The 16,245-nt window shown below is 37.3% G+C and overlaps 1 protein-coding gene across 2 annotated transcripts in view; it reads right to left on the reverse strand.

Annotated features, from left to right (window-relative positions):
* LOC119538366 (intraflagellar transport associated protein) overlaps nucleotides 1-16,245 on the reverse strand; it is a 69,179-nt gene that overhangs the window by 7,279 nt on the left and 45,655 nt on the right. For both annotated transcript variants that reach the window (XM_037841277.1, XM_037841278.1), the window contains one exon: nucleotides 1,304-1,443. In XM_037841277.1, the coding sequence (XP_037697205.1) occupies nucleotides 1,304-1,443 (140 nt within the window). The remainder of the gene's footprint in view (nucleotides 1-1,303; nucleotides 1,444-16,245) is intronic.

The following is a 16,245-nucleotide window of genomic DNA, read 5'->3' on the forward strand; positions in this document are numbered from 1 at the left end:
CCTTTTAAAGATGAGATCATATACAGGAGGTTTAAGTCGCATTTACTGGCAATTTAAAAGATTCTAGAAATCATTCAGCTTTTTAAAATCCATTGACTAAAACCATTTTATAACAATTTCTATAATATTAGGTGCCATGATCATTCACTGATCCAATAATTTATATGGGCATAACTGAAGCCAAGAAATTGAACAAGTCTTTAAAAGAAACTGATTCCTACTGGAAATGACCTTGCAATTTTACCATCTTATTACTCAGAGAGAGCAATCCATAACTGACAAAAGCACATTGAAAAGTGACTATCCTACCAGTTTATCTGGTAACCAGTTTGGGGATTTAATGTAAGCCTGCAAGCATCACGGATGTATCTTTGTGATGTCAGTGAATATAAGTTCTTTAAGAAAAGGGCAATTTTAAATGTGTGATAGACTATAGTTAATAGCACAATTATAAAAATATTCCTTTATGAATTGTAATAAATGTACCACACTAATGCAAGGTATTAATAATAGGGTGATATATGGGAACTCTGTATTTTCTGCATGATTTTTCTGTAAACCTACTACTTCTCTAACTAAAAACAAATTAACACACACATGCAAAAAAAAAAAAAATGACCAAAAAAATGGAAATGTATGGGTTATTTCTGATTAAACAACTACTTTCATAACAGAATATCTTCAAGTGACAACACTAGCACCTGAATGATTATATAATCAAGAAACACACTAGGGATTTTATTAAGAAGCAATAATAAAGAGCCATCAATAGCTTTTCATGCCTTATCCCCTTTTATGTTAGACTAAGGAGGTTGATAAAAGGCAAAAGGCAATATCCAATGTTACATAAGAGAAATAAATTTCTATCTCCTTTCAGTTACTGAAATTACAGTTGGGATTTTCTGATATAGCAGCCTGGGCTTAACTTAACTAATACAAGAGGTTTATAAGGACCTTTGAATCACTGAAAAAAAGAGAAATGGCCAATTCAGATGAAAAGAGATAAGAAAACTGTCCATCCTTTCTACTGTGTAGTCTGCAGAGAGCACTATCCTGGAGCATGGCATATATCATAAAACAAAAATAGTTTCCACAAGAAAGCATAATTGCTCTATGTGTTTAAAAAGAAATGTACATATTAGCGACAGGTGGCAGGGAGAAGGACCAATTAAGCAACTTGAATGCTAAATTTTCCCAAATTAGAGAAAAATGCAGAAGTGCCCAGGTCTAGCAGCATTTCTCTGAAAGGATAAGTCACCCAATCAAAGCAGTTTCAAGTCTAATTGAATTCCTTGTGGTGTACCTCTTCCATTTGTCTGTTTGCTCCTTTTACAGTGGGCCTTGGCTTTCCTTCACAGGCCAGAAGCCGGTCCACAGAAGGAAAGTAGGAAGGAACACTGGTGCTGACATCCTGTTCCACTTCTCCCGGAAGCAGCAGCAGATCTGTCGGATACAAAATATTTCGGTTGATCCTTTCAGTAAGCTCACAATTTAACTAAATCATCTAAAGGCCTATAACAGTCAAAAGAAGGACATAAAGAGGCCCAAGTGAAGTACAGGTCCACTTCACAGTGCCTGTCCTTATTGGGATCTTGACTCAAGTGATTCTCCTTACTATAAAATATAAGCCTTTCATGCATTTATTTTTATCTGACTATTGTAGTTACATTCCATCCAAAAGGTCTGGGAGAAATATTGTTTGGGAAAAGTTGATCATTCCTTTCACTCCCAAACCAATATCTACTTCTATAGTAAAATAAGGTAAGAAGATGCTACTTTTGCCTCATTTTTCCAAATTTTCCTGAGGGGATAAAGAGAAAGAAAATAGAGTGCTGATTTCATCCCGTAACAATATGGCAATATTTCAAAAAATACATATTAAAAAACAATGATGCCAGAAGGAAAGTACTTTAACTTTCAGCAGAAAAATGAAATACTCTGTCATATTCAGAATGCATGGTCTAATTTTCAACACTTGCAAACAACAGCTTTTTCCAGCTTGTTTAGCACAATCACAAGAATTCAATAGCCAATCTTGGTTTTCTGATAGAGCCATTATAAGTAGATATGTTCCCTTATTTTTGCATGTGTGATAGTACCTGCATGCATCACAGACAACTGCTGGGCTTCCACAACTTTCAGTAAGGAGGACAAAAAAACAAATAGAAGCACAACTCCTCAGTCTAAGTTTTCATAGGACCAGAAGGACTTGCTGGAGCTGGCCAATAACTTGCAGTTGGCACAGAATGATGCTGCCTGCTATTCAGTGATGATCCTAATTAAGCCCCTAATTAAGTTCTCAGAGGAAGTGATTAATTAACAACAGGCATGCTTTGGCCGTTGCCAATGGCAGCATATATAAGGAGATAATTGAGCAGTTATTGATATTCAAAAAATGAAACTTATTTGAAATGCATCTCTCTCACCACTGCAGGTATCACCTTCACAAAACACACCTACACATACCCCAAAAACCCACATAACTACATAATTCTTAGACTCCAGCAATAGAGAAAATCGCCATACAGCCTAGAAACCAAAAATGGATGGGAGAGAGGGAGAGGTGGTGATGAAGTTACTTCTACTATGATTAATTACTGAAAGCCTAGACTATGATGTGCCTGGCATTTTATATGTATTAACTCAGCTAATCCCCACAACAACTCTATTATTTCCCATTTTACAAATAATGAGCTCTAAACACAAATAGTAACCTTACTCAAAAATCCCACAGCTAGAAAGTGGCATAACCAGGCAGTCTGTCTGCAGACCCCATGCTTTTAACCCACAATGTCACATTATGAACTTCTTTTAGATAAGCATTTCATTATATATTTTATTTAAATTTATCAGATTAGACATCCAAACTCAGGTCCAAAGAAAATTGCACTTTAGCATGGATAGTAAACATTAAGTCTCAAGCATTTTGTACCCAGAGAAGTAATATTCTTAAATCCAATAAGGTCAGCGGAAAGACTGGCTTTCTAATGTTACTATTTATGAGTTCAAAGTCAAACTCCCTCACCGAGCTCTCTGGTATAACTGTCTAGGACTGGTACAGGGGCCTAGCTAGGGGCCTACCAACAACAAAGACAAGAAGAGAAAGGTTTGGGTCCATTAGTACGTAAAGCAATATCCATCAGATCCATTCACTACCAGGACAAACATCTGTTCAAATGTGAAATCAAAATTAATTCTGCTTTCAAGGCTATTTAAAATCATCACTCTAACTGACAATATTGTACACCATGGATGAAAACTGGGCAATTCCTTCACTGAAACTCTTCACCTCCCTAATTTCTTCACAAAGAAGGTAGGATTTTCAACAAAAATGCTCTCTTTCAAAAAAATTCTATTTCCATGGAAATATATCTTTCAAAACAGTAAGACTCAGTATCCCTCACATTTTAAATTCTTGTCATTAGTTTCCTCGTTAGAAAAGCAAAGTGCACAAACTTGTATCTCTTGGTTCCTAACACAGCACCTTACACGTAGTCAAGTCTCCACAAATAATTGCAGGTAGGAAGTGAATTGCTTGCATCTTAAATTTTAAACTGAACAGCAAGAATCAAGAGTCTACCTGACAATATGACATTGTGGGTGATGTAAAATAAGGATAGTCCTTGCCCTCAAAAACTAAATGTCATTACAGGGATGACTGCTATGCATAAAATCTATCAGAATAATCAAGAACAAAACTGAATGGCCTTAACTCTAAAGGTGACAGAAATTTATAAAAGAGTGAAACTGCTAAAGATTGAACAATCTGGTAAGGCATTTGTTATTAAGAAAACAAAGTTATTTTTTAACTATTTTATAATATTATATATTCATTCCTTTTATGATAATTATATATTCATATTCTCTAAGGAGCAAAATGATTGAATTCACTGATGGTGGGGGATGGAATTCTCAAAGTTCACTGTCAAACATTCTAAAACTGAAATGCCTTCAGAAACTTAATCTGATCTTATTGTTATCTGTGAAACAACCAGACGCCTTGCTGTCATCTTAATTAAACACCACCATCTTTTCTGATGTGCATTGTAAAGTTAGCGCAACTCTCAAAAATGAATCACCAAGGGATGGCAAGACTGGTTGAAAATATTTCTATCTTTTCTTTCTCAACTCTAAGAAGACTTCTTGTCTTTCTGTAATTTAGTCAATGATCAGCAAGTCAGAGGCTATAAATATGTAATCTAATACAACAATAAAAAGTGAGCAGTACACCTGGCATCTAAAAATATTGACTACAATACTATTTAATCTGCCTGGCTTATTTATAAAATTAATCAATCTGTTCCTTTGCTGCCATGTATAAATGGTCAAATTTTCCTGATAGTTTGGACATTCCACAAAAACAATAATGATAGAAATGCTTTAGCAAGCCACATCTTCTAGCTATGATATGCTAGCTCAATATTTCTCAGTTTTAGAAATGATTGAAGACCCCAAAGAATTTATGTTTATGGGTTATATCTATCATTATTTCCCATACTATAAATTAAAACACAGATTTTAATAATTATTGAGTCATTAAAAATAATAATACTATTATATGCTAAAATAAATATTTTTTATGGAAAATATATTTTCCAAAAATAAATAATGAGAAGAATAGAACTGCTTTACATTTTTTAAATCTCTAATGACTGGCTTAATAAAAGATGGCTGGTTTCTATATTTGCCTCTGCATTCAATTTTGCTATACTGTTCCTACTGAAGTAAATCAAGCAAATCCAGTCTCACACAGATATGTTTTTGGAAAGGGGGGGAGAACTTTAATAGTCTTTTTACGTAATTGTGGATATTCTTCTTTGATACTATATCAGGATGCAACAAATGATAAAACTTTTTAAAGGTCAGTTTCAATGTGGAATCTGAAATTATATTGGCAAACTTTTCATACTGCTATGTTAAAATCTATTCGTCTATCATATACATTGGATCTGTTACCTATACAAGATTTTGTACCATCACGTATGGGGGTCAGTAGAAAAATATTGGTCAGTCGTGTTATGCAGATCTTCCAAATATTGACCTATTTCATTATTCACTATAAAATTCACATTTGTTAATATCACCACAAATTTCATCAGAAAAAACTTTAAATATGGGAAGCTTTCATTCACAATACTGAATATGAGTTTTCCAAAAATCTAATTTTCACTTGATTCATTGACAATTTTATCATTGGCAATGTATATTATGAGTTGTTTGCCTTCAAATGACACGCTTACATCACTCATTTTTGAAACTATAGTTTGCCAGTTATTCTTTCAAGTATAAATAGTGATCCATGAAAAACAAACCAGTTAATGTGCCACTCAAATAATCGCACAAGTGTTTCTCCACAAGACAACAACTGTATTTCAGTATGCAGTAGAAGTGCACTGTGCATACTTTCTGTTCTGGCACTCAGAACATTAAAGAGTTGTACTCAAGAATCAAGATTTAATAAAATAATTTTTACTGCTTCATCAAGGACATTCTTAATGGAAACTGGCATTTGTTTTAACTGCAAATGCATAAACAGTAAAAATTACAATGACTACTAGTACAGTTTTGATGCCACTACATTGACTTGTATACACTGTCACCATCATCGTTTTTGCAGCATCAGTGCAAATGTCAACACACTGAAAAAGGTAAATAATGTCTTAGTATTATTATGAAAATAGTTTTGACCCATAGACCTCTGAAAGTGTCTCAAGGTTCCCTGGGGATTCCCAGACCACACCCCCAAGGATCTACTAGTCTAGTTAATATCAGTCATACCATCCCACAAAGAACAACTAAAAAAGCTGGGTAACTTATGAAAAAAGAACTATTTAAAGGCACTAGAGAGCTACCAAGGCAGCCCAGGACAAGGGGGACCAAGATTCCAAGAAGAAAAGTATTGAGCAGTGAGCCTAAAAGTCTAAGCTGCTTCTTAACAATAGCATTTATTGATTTGCAAGGAGAGGCCAAGAAGCTGAGAAGCTAAGCAGAGCTACCAAAAGATTCACAGTGCTGAGAAAATAAAAATTAGAGTTCAGAGACTCCAAGAAGGAGGGGCTATGGAGCTGAAGTGCTACACCCTAGAAATAAGCAAGAACTAGAATGAAAGCAGCTCTCACGAAACTTAAACCTAATCTTGAATCAGATCAATCTCTGATTGGATCAGGTGATCTATTCCTACTCTAAGTGACTGCAAAATATTGAAGAAAATCTTCTCTAGAAGAAGATATCAGAGCCTCTATGATTTTTCATACACAATATTCAGACTCAAAGAACAATTACCAGGCATAAAAAGATATGGTATCAAAAGAGAAAACAGATAATGAAAATGGACTCATAAGAGATCTCAGGTATTAGAAATAAACTTTAAAATAACTTATTAATATGTTCAAAGACTACATGACAAAAATGGAGAATTTCAGGAGAGAACTGAAATCTATAAAAATAGATTTCCAGAACTATTTTAAAGATTACAATAACTGAAATATAGATGGGTTTAACAGCAGACTAGAAACAGACCAAGAAAGGATTAGGGAAGTAGAATATAGATAGTAGTAAATATTCAGACTGAAGCAAGAAAGGAAATTAAAAAACATACTAAATAAGAAAAAGAACATAAGAGATATATAGGACATGATGAAAAGATCTGGGGTACAAATAATATTTGAAGAATAACAACTGAGAATTTCCCAACACTTACAAGAATCTCTACAAATCCCAATCAAAATATATACAAAGAAAACCATGTCAAGACACATCATACTGAAATTACTGAAAAACAAAAAGAAAAAAATCTTAAAAGCAGCGAAATGAGGGAAAAACATCAGGAAACATCAATTGACCCATGATTTTTTCAACAGCTTTCAAAAAAAAAAAAAAAGCCAAAATACAATGGAATAGTATCTTTAAAATGTTCTGAAAAAAAAAAAATTGCAAGCTTAGAATTCTATACCCAGTAAATTTAAAGGACAACAGAATAATAAAAAATACTTGATTAATCCAAAAATAGGGAGGAAATGGGGGGCGGGGAGAACACAAAACAAGCAGGACAAGTAGAAAACAAAGTAAGATAACTGATTTAAACCCAAATATATCAGCAACCATATTAACTGTAAATGGACTAAATCCTCCAATTAAAAGGCAAAGGTTTCAGAACATATATATGTGCATATACATATATATACGTATATATATAAACAGTATGCTGCTTATAAGAGATGCATTAACTAGAAACTTCCTTGAGTCAAAAAAAAAAAAAAAAAGCACAATAAATGAAAAAGGAAATGCAAAATGAGAAAGATTACTGTCCATCCAAGGATAAGGTGGGGGAGGTTTAGGGAAGACTTACTTCATGGGTAGAGTTGGCATTTAAAAGTGATAACAGATTATCTCCCTCTACTCTCCAAGTTCACAAATAAAAAAGAAATGGAAGAATCAGAAAGATAGTTATCAAAATATGAACTTTATAACTGGTAAAACTGAACTGGAAAATGGGGCTTGTCCCACAGTCATAATTGGGTTGCTTATTTATCAGGCTTTCCTCCCAAATCTAGACCTTGGGCTAGCCAATCTGAGAGAAAGTCCACACAGCTGACACTTATCCAGACAGATGTAAGGAGAACTGTCTCATATCTATAGAGCCCTGAGTATAGGGTCTGAGATATACCTCCAGACTTCAGTTTTCAGACTTAGTTGTACATTAGCATCACCTGGGGAGCTTTAAAAACTGCCACTGCCCAAGACACACCAGGTCACTGAAACAATCTCTCCAAAAGCTGGACCAAGGCAGTAGTATGTTTTTAAAGCTCCTCAAGTGATTCCAATGTGTCACTAATATTGAAAACCACTGCATAAGGCAGACCTGGGCCCCAACTAAGGTATGTTTACTGTAAGAAAGGAGACACAGCCACAGAAGAGAAAGCATACACCTTCTGAACTGCAAGAGCCCAAAAGATTCAAAGGGCTGATCCATATACGCTTAGTTTCTTTTCTCAATCTCACCAATTACATAAAGCCTTCCTCCTTCCATAGGGAGAAATAGGCAGAGGAATTGTGAGAAGGGCAGAATTTCTCTTCTCAATTCTATTCTCTTATGGAGGATGGAATGGAAGTTTCTTCACGCAACATGAGGACTGGACAGCAGATTTCCCTGTGGTTAAAATGGCTTTCAAGCAGGACTTAATAGGTGGATAAGTTTGCACATATAAAAATTAGAGAAGAGGGGAGAGAGAATTTTTTGAAGCAAGGACTTTCCCCTCAATGTTTTTAGTGCAATGAAAGAATGGAATTGTAGCAGTCCTGGATATAAATTAAATGAAATGGCTTAACTATAAGCTGACTGACACGAGTCCTCTTCTCCTGGCTCAGGACCTTTACACATACTGTCCCTTATGCTGCTCCTATACTCTCCTACATTCCCCTGACCCTCACTTCCATCTCCTTTTTGCCTAATTAACCATCACTCATCCTTTAGATAGCTCAAATTCTGTTTCTCAGAAAGTCTTCTCTGATCTTAAAGACAAATTTAAGATCCCCTGCCATATGCTCTCATGAGATCTAGAAAAATCTGTTATCATATATTGGTAATTATCTGGTTAATGCCTGATTCTTCTGTTAAACTATGGATTCTATGAGGACAGGATTTGTTTTATTCTTCATTATATTCCAGACACCAGTCACAGTTGTAAAACATTTGTTGAAAAAGTGCCCCTAGTCATTCATGAGGCTGCCTAAAGCCGCTTAAAGTTGTGAATAAGGAAGTTTTTTTTAAGTAACTGATCCCCTCATTTATATGCATTTGTCCATTAATGGCTAACAATGATTGGAAGTACTGGAGAACTTGAAAATGAACATCAAAAAAGGATGCCAATCTGAGTAGAATGAGCGCCACTTCTCATTCAACACAATCAATCACAGCATAAACATTCCACTGGTCAAGTGACTTCTGTAAGATGGTATAATCCTGAAAACACAACCTCAAAAAGAGTCTCTTCAGCCAGATAACCAGAAGGTTCTTACTATTCTAATGGTCTCATTATAGTAACTAGTATCTACAGCAAATAATAATTTTGCTGGATAAGTGTTTAAGCCAGATTGACTGGGGCATGATAGTCACTACAAATGGTCAGTACCATCAGATTAACTACCTTATCTCAAATTCAAGGTAGGAAAACATGGTTAACTTGATGTCAAACAAACACAAGGGCACCAAGCATTAGTAGTGCTAAAAGGCTACCCTCAGACAATTGCACAAAATTGCTCCTTTCAAACACTGTCTTTACTCTCTCCGACTGGGCTGCCAAAAAGATAAATCAAATATTACAACAGAAGCATGCTTCTGAATCTTGGAGAATATTTACAAAAGCAAATAAGGTAAGCAAATGAAGTCAATGGTAGAAAAGGCATGTGCAACCCACTTCCTTGCTGCCCCAGGCAAATTAGTTCCTTAAACAATAACAACAGAATCTAATCAGTAAACCTACCAGCTGCCAAAATTATACAAGTAAACTTGCCTATTTAAAATGTCACATTCCCATCTGATAAAAATATTTGCCTTCTGCTCACATTCCTGAAGTGTAATACAAATTAGGCCCAAACTAAAATTCACCTTGGCACAAACTATTTAATTTTTTTTCTTTTCGAGTGACTCAGATTGTGCATTATGAAATTGTGAAGCCCTGGTGGTCTTTACAGTAATTGGACTAGACGACTGAGGCCTGGGTTGCTTTTCAGCCTAGGCTTTTCAAATTATTTTACATGTGGGAAGGTCTCGCCTAGCTCTTCAGTCTGCTAGACATGGTTCAGCCTCAATAATCTTTCATGACCATATGTAAGACAGCCTGTTATCTGATTTCTTAAAAAATATCATCATAGTGAGACCTTTATATTCAGCTTTTAAAAATAAAGAAATAGATCTGGTAATAAAAAAACAACTTTAATGGCAGGTGGACTCACTGCTCTCCCCTCTAGTTGGGACATTACTCCCAGGGGTATAAATCTCCCTGGCAACGTGGGACATGACACCTGGGGATGAGCCTAGACCCAGCATTGTGGAATTGAGAAAGCCTTCTTGACCAAAAGAGGGAAGAGAAGTGGAACAAAGTTATGTTTCAGGGACTGACAGATTTCAAATGGAGCCAAGAGGTCATCCAGAGGTTATTCTTATGCATTATGTAGGTATCTCTTTTTAGTTTTTGGTGTATTCAAACAGCTAGAAGATAGAGGTGGGGCAAGATGGCGGCATAGAGAGGAGTGGAAGCTAAGCAGTCCCCCTGGAACAACTACAAAAAACCAGAAACAACTAGTAAATAATCCAGAATACCTGCGGGGGGACAAACGAGACCATCCACTCATCATACACCAACCTGAATTGGGAGGAATGCCCAAGATCACAGCATAAAATCTGTAAGTAAAACCTGCGGATCCAAGTCATGTGACCCCCTCCCCCATAGCCTGAGCTGCAAAGCCTCGTGGTGCCAGAGAGAAGCTCCCTCCCAGCAAGTGAATATAGCTCAGCTGAGCTCCAACTGGGGTTTTAAGTAGCAAGTGTGAACTGCTCACTACAGGTACGCATCCCCAAAAAACAGACAGAGGCTTTGGGTGACGACTGACCTGGGAGAGCCAAAGGGTCGCCCTGGACTGGGTCTGAAGGGGACTATCTGTTTCTTTTTCGGCTCAGTGGAGAAAGCCCCAGTCATATTCAGTTTCCAGGGCTCTGACTCGGGGAAGGGTGGAGACAGCACAAGCAGAGAGAGAGACCATTGAAATGCTAATGACCTCCACCTGGGGGGTCTGTCTTCTCTAGGAGGAAAGGGGTGGGGCCCTTTCCATTCAGAATCAGACCCCAGAGCCTGGGGGAACACAGGCCATACCTCCTCACGCCAGTCAAGAATTACAGGCTAACAGGCATCACCTGCTGGGCAGAAAAGCACAGTGACCTGAGGCATCAAAGGGTGGAGCAATTTTCTAAGACACACCAGCAGGGAAACCAGATACTGAATTTTTCTTCCCTCTGGGACCTGAGCCTGTTCTGGTCTGGGAAAACCTGATTTGGATAACCAAGGAAACCATGCCTAGACAACAGAAAATTACAACCTACACTAAAAAAAACAAAGTTAAGGCCCAGTCAAAGGAACAAACGTACACTTCAACTGAGATACAGGAATTTAAACAACTAATGCTAAATCAAATCAAAAAGTTTAGAGAAGATATTACAAAAGAGATAGAGGCTGTAAAGGAAACACTGGGCATATATACGGCAGAAATCAAAAGTTCAAAAAAACAACTAGTAGAATCTATGGAAATGAAGGGCACAACACAAGAGATGAAAGACACAATGGAAACATACAACAGCAGATCTCAAGAGGCAGAAGAAAACACTCAGGAACTGGAGAACAAAACACCTGAAAGCCTACACGCAAAGGAGCAGATGGAGAAAAGAATGAAAAAATATGAGCAACGTCTCTGGGAACTCAAGGATGAAACAAAGTACAATAATGTACATTAGTGTCCCAGAAGGAGAAGAGAAGGGAAAGAGGGCAGAAGCAATAATAGAGGAAATAATTAATGAAAATTTCCCATCTCTTATGAAAGACATAAAATTACAGATCCAAGAAGCGCAGCGTACTCCAAACAGAAGAGATATGAAGAGGCCTACGCCAAGACACTTAATAATCAGATTATCAAATGTCAAAGACAAAGAGAGAATCCTGAAAACAGCAAGAGAAAAGCGATCCATTACATACAAAGGAAGCTTAATAAGACTATGCGCGGATCTCTCAGCAGAAACCATGGAGGCAAGAAGGAAGTGGTGTGATATATTTAAGATACTGAAAGAGAAAAACCGCCAACCAAGAATCCTATCCAGCAAAGCTGTCCTTCAAATATGAGGGAGAGCTCAAAATATTTTCTGACAAACAGACAATGAGAGACTTTGTGAACAAGACACCTGCCCTATAGGAAATACTAAAGGGAGCACTACAGGGTGACAGAAGACAGGAATGCATGGTTTGGAACACAATTTTGGGAGATGGTAGCACAACAATGTAAGTACACTGAACAAAGGTAACTATGAATACGGTTGAGAGAGGAAGGTAGGGAGCATGTGAGACACCACAAGAAAGGAGGAAAGATAAAGACTGGGACTGTGTAACTTGGTGAAATCTAGAGTATTCAACAATTGTGATAAAATGTACAAATATGTTCTTTTACGAGGGAGAACAAGCAAATGTCAACCTTGCAAGGTGTTAAAAATGGGGAGGCATTGGGGGAGGGATGCAATCAGCATAAACTAGAGACTGTAACTAATAGAATCATTGTATTATGCTTCCTTTAATGTAACAAAGGTGATATACCAAGGTAAATGCAGATAAGAGGCGGGGATAGGGGAGGCATGTTAGACACTTGACATTGGTGGTATTGTCTGATTCTTTATTCCACTTTGATTTAAGGTTATTTTTCCTTTTGCTGCTTCCTAGCTGTCATTTTTTTTTCCTCTTTCTTTTGCCTCTCTACCTTCTTTGATTCTCCCTCTTGCCTTGTGGAAGAAATGTAGATGCCCTTATATAGATAGTGGTGAAGGTGGTGAACTCATAAATGTATGACCATGCAGAGAACCATCGATTATTTACTTGAGATGGAATGTATGGTGAGTGAACAAAACCATATTTAAAAAAAAAATTGGTTGATGACAAAACCTCAAGGGCAATATACTGAGTGAAATAAGCCAGACACATAAGGACAATTATTGCAGGGTCTCACTGATAGGAATTAATTATAATATGTAAACTCATAGACATGAAATATAAGGTACCAAGATATAGGATGAGGCTTAAGAATGGGGAGTGGTTGCTTAGTATGAGCAGAATGTTCAACTAGGATGAACTTAAATGTTTGGAAATGAACAGGGGTGTTGGTAGCAAGATGTGAGAATAACTAACAGTGCCGAATGGTGTCTGAATGAGGTGGAAAGGGGAAGCTCAGAGTCATATATGTCACCAGAAGGAAAGTTGGAGGTCAAAAGATGGGAATGTATAAAACTGAATCCTATGGTGGGCAATGTCCATGATCAACTGCACAAATACTAGAAATCGCTTCCATGAACCAGAAAAAATGTATGACAATACAATTAGAAGTTAATAATAGAGGGGCATATAGGGAAGAAATATATATCTATTGCAAACTATATACTACAGTTAGTAGTATTTCAACATTTTTTTCATAAACAGTACCAATACTATGAGTCAACAATTGAGGGGGGTTGGTTAGGGATGGGGAGGATTAGAGTTTCCTTTTCTTTTTTTCTTTTTTCATCTTTCACTTTATTTCTTGTCTGGAGTAATGAAAAGTTTCTAAAAATTGAACAAAAATTAAGTGTGATGGATGCACAGCTGTATGAGGGTACCCAGGGGCAAGTGATTGTACACTTTGGATCTTTGGATAATTGTATGGTATCTGAACAATCGCAATTACAAAAAGAAAAAAACCAGCTAGAAGGAAATACCTGAAACTGTTGAACTGAAACCTAGTAGCCTTGTTTATAGAAGACAAGTGTATATAGCTTATACAGTGTGACCGTGTGATTGTAGAAAACCTTGTTGCTCACACTCCCTTTATCTAGTGTATGGACAGATGAGGAGAAAAATGGGGGCAAAAAAATAAATGAATAATGGTAGGGATGACGGGTTGATTTGGGTGTTCTTTTTTTACTTTTATTTTTATTATTTTTTGAATAATGAAAATGTTCAAACATTGACTGTGGTGATGAATGCACAACTATATGATGATACTGTGAACAACTGATTGTACACTGTGGTTGACTGAATGGTAAGTGACTATATCTCAATAAAACTGCAGGAAAAAACTCAACTTTAAAAAATGTTTAAAGAAAACAATGTGAATATAATGGAAAAGACTAATTTAAAAGATTGAGATCATAAAAACTGGAAAAGGTTTTGGTAAGAGTTTGCTCATGCAATCTTTTGACCACATCACTTTACATCACTATAAAGACCTTCTTATTATTGGCAAGAAGTGAGAAATTTAAACTATCACAAAAATGCCCAACATGTTCACTTCTGTGTTCTCATATGAGATTAATGTTATACTGTAAATGTATTGCATGCAGACAAGAACCATTTGACTCCACGTGTCCATCTACAGACTGCCAATATCAGAATCACCTGAAGTACTGGTTTAAAATGCAAATAATCAGATGCCACCAAAGCCCTTCTGCATTAGTCGTTCTCTAAGGACAGAACCCAGGAATCTGCATTTTTAACAAGTATTTCCCCCACTGCCACCAGTAACACTAAAAAACAGAGTGCTCACTTCTCCAAAAGTCCTTAGCTCTCCCTTGTAATCTAGTCAGAGTCCCTTAAACTGCTCTTCAATAGAAATTCAGAGACCCTGGGATATTAAAGTAAGAGAACCTCTCCCTGGGGAATGTGACTCTTTGGATCTCCGATCTCACTTGAACCAAATAAGTAACTAAAAAATCTGAAAAGTCTGCTGGTTAATAGAGTGCTTAGAAATGATCCCTTCTATGAATTAGTGGAGCTGTTTTTAATAGAATAAAAATGTTAATTGCTTCCAATTACAGGCCTCTCAAAGTCAGGCAGTCTGAGAATCCAGAGCATGGGTTACATAACTGATTTATAGATAGTCCCCATCCCCAAACCAACTACCCCAGCCACTTTAATTCCTGTCTGATTATTAAGCCTCTCTCCTCCAACAATAATGACCATAATTCATGTTTCTGACTACCAAAAAACTAAACAACACTTAGGCAAACAACCAAACCCTCACAGAAACTGCCCCTTCCCTAGCATGTAACACTGACATGTGAAGATATTCTTGCACATTAAAGCAGCAATAAGAGTTTTCAAAATAAAGAATCCTAACTTTGAACACACTTTGGTGGTCCTTTGAGCAAGAAAAGATACCTATGCTTACATAAAAATGCTGACCAGGAAAGGAAACAGGCATCATCTATATAAATATCAATGGACTAGCATTAAGAACCCTCCCCCAATATAGCCCATGCAGAAAACAGCCCCAGAAGGAACAGTTATCATATGTTAACATTTATCATAATATTAAGTATTTGGTTTTATATATTTAATAGATATTTATAAAAGCAAAAAATAGGATTTTATTTGTTTATTGAGCATTCCATTCTGATATTTCTAAGATTTTTGCGATCAACTGATATTTTATGTATACCTTGAAAATAATCTCCATTTAAAACATTGTGTGTCTAAGAAATAAAGGTTCGATTTAAAAATAGCTCTACTTCTAACAAATATCCAAGAATCAATCATGGTAGGTTGGGAAAGGTTCACCTTCATGTGGTTTTGGTTTAAGACCAAAGGCTTTACAATCTTCAAGAGGCTATACACAGGAAGATGGCAGCTAAGAGAGACAGGGCAAAAAAACACCTCCATGAAACATACTAGATAAAAGCCAGAAAGTGACCCAGAACACCAATTCCAGCAATGCACCAGCTGGACAAGGTCTGCTAAATCCACAGGGACTGTGTACTTGGTGAATCCGGGAATCTGCACTCTGAAACGAGGGAGTACGCCTGCTGAATATCCAGCAGCCACGCTGTGGTGGGGGGAAACCGTGGGTTGGCATTTGGAATCGGACTAGTTCTTTTTTAAAAAACCCAAAAGCGGCTGCGGATACAGCAGCGAGAACCACACAGTGAAGCACGGCAGGAACGGGCTGTGTGAACGCCTCGATACCTGGCATGGACGATAGCCTTTCACACACCCGCTGCTAATTGTCTCAGAGTGAGGCAGGCAGAGGTTAGCCAAAAGGGAAAAAAAACCATGTCCCTTGCAGCCATCTTCCCAGCAGGCTGGGAATGCTCCTGCCTGGCACTGGCGCCACAGTCCAGAGCCGCGCCAAAAAAAACAGTGCAACAGGAAGTGTTTCCAGCAACACGTGCACACATCACAATATCGGGCATGAACAACAGCCTTTCGCACACCGACAGCTAACTGTCCCAGAGCTAGGAAGGCGGAGCTGTGCGAAAAGGGGGAAATTAACACACCCCATACAGCCATCCTTACAGCAGGCTAGGAACGCCCCTACATGGCCCAGCAGCCCAGAACTTCCCTTGAGGGATGCCGTGCACTTGTGATGTAGCACAGCCTTCCCTCAGCAGAGGCCCTAGGAGGGCACAGTTTGGAAGAGGGACCCACTTGGAAAACCCAGGGACCATATGCCAGTACCAAGGAC

This window comes from Choloepus didactylus, chromosome 6 (genome assembly GCF_015220235.1).
Source record: "Choloepus didactylus isolate mChoDid1 chromosome 6, mChoDid1.pri, whole genome shotgun sequence".
In the NCBI taxonomy this organism is placed as follows: domain Eukaryota; kingdom Metazoa; phylum Chordata; class Mammalia; order Pilosa; family Megalonychidae; genus Choloepus; species Choloepus didactylus.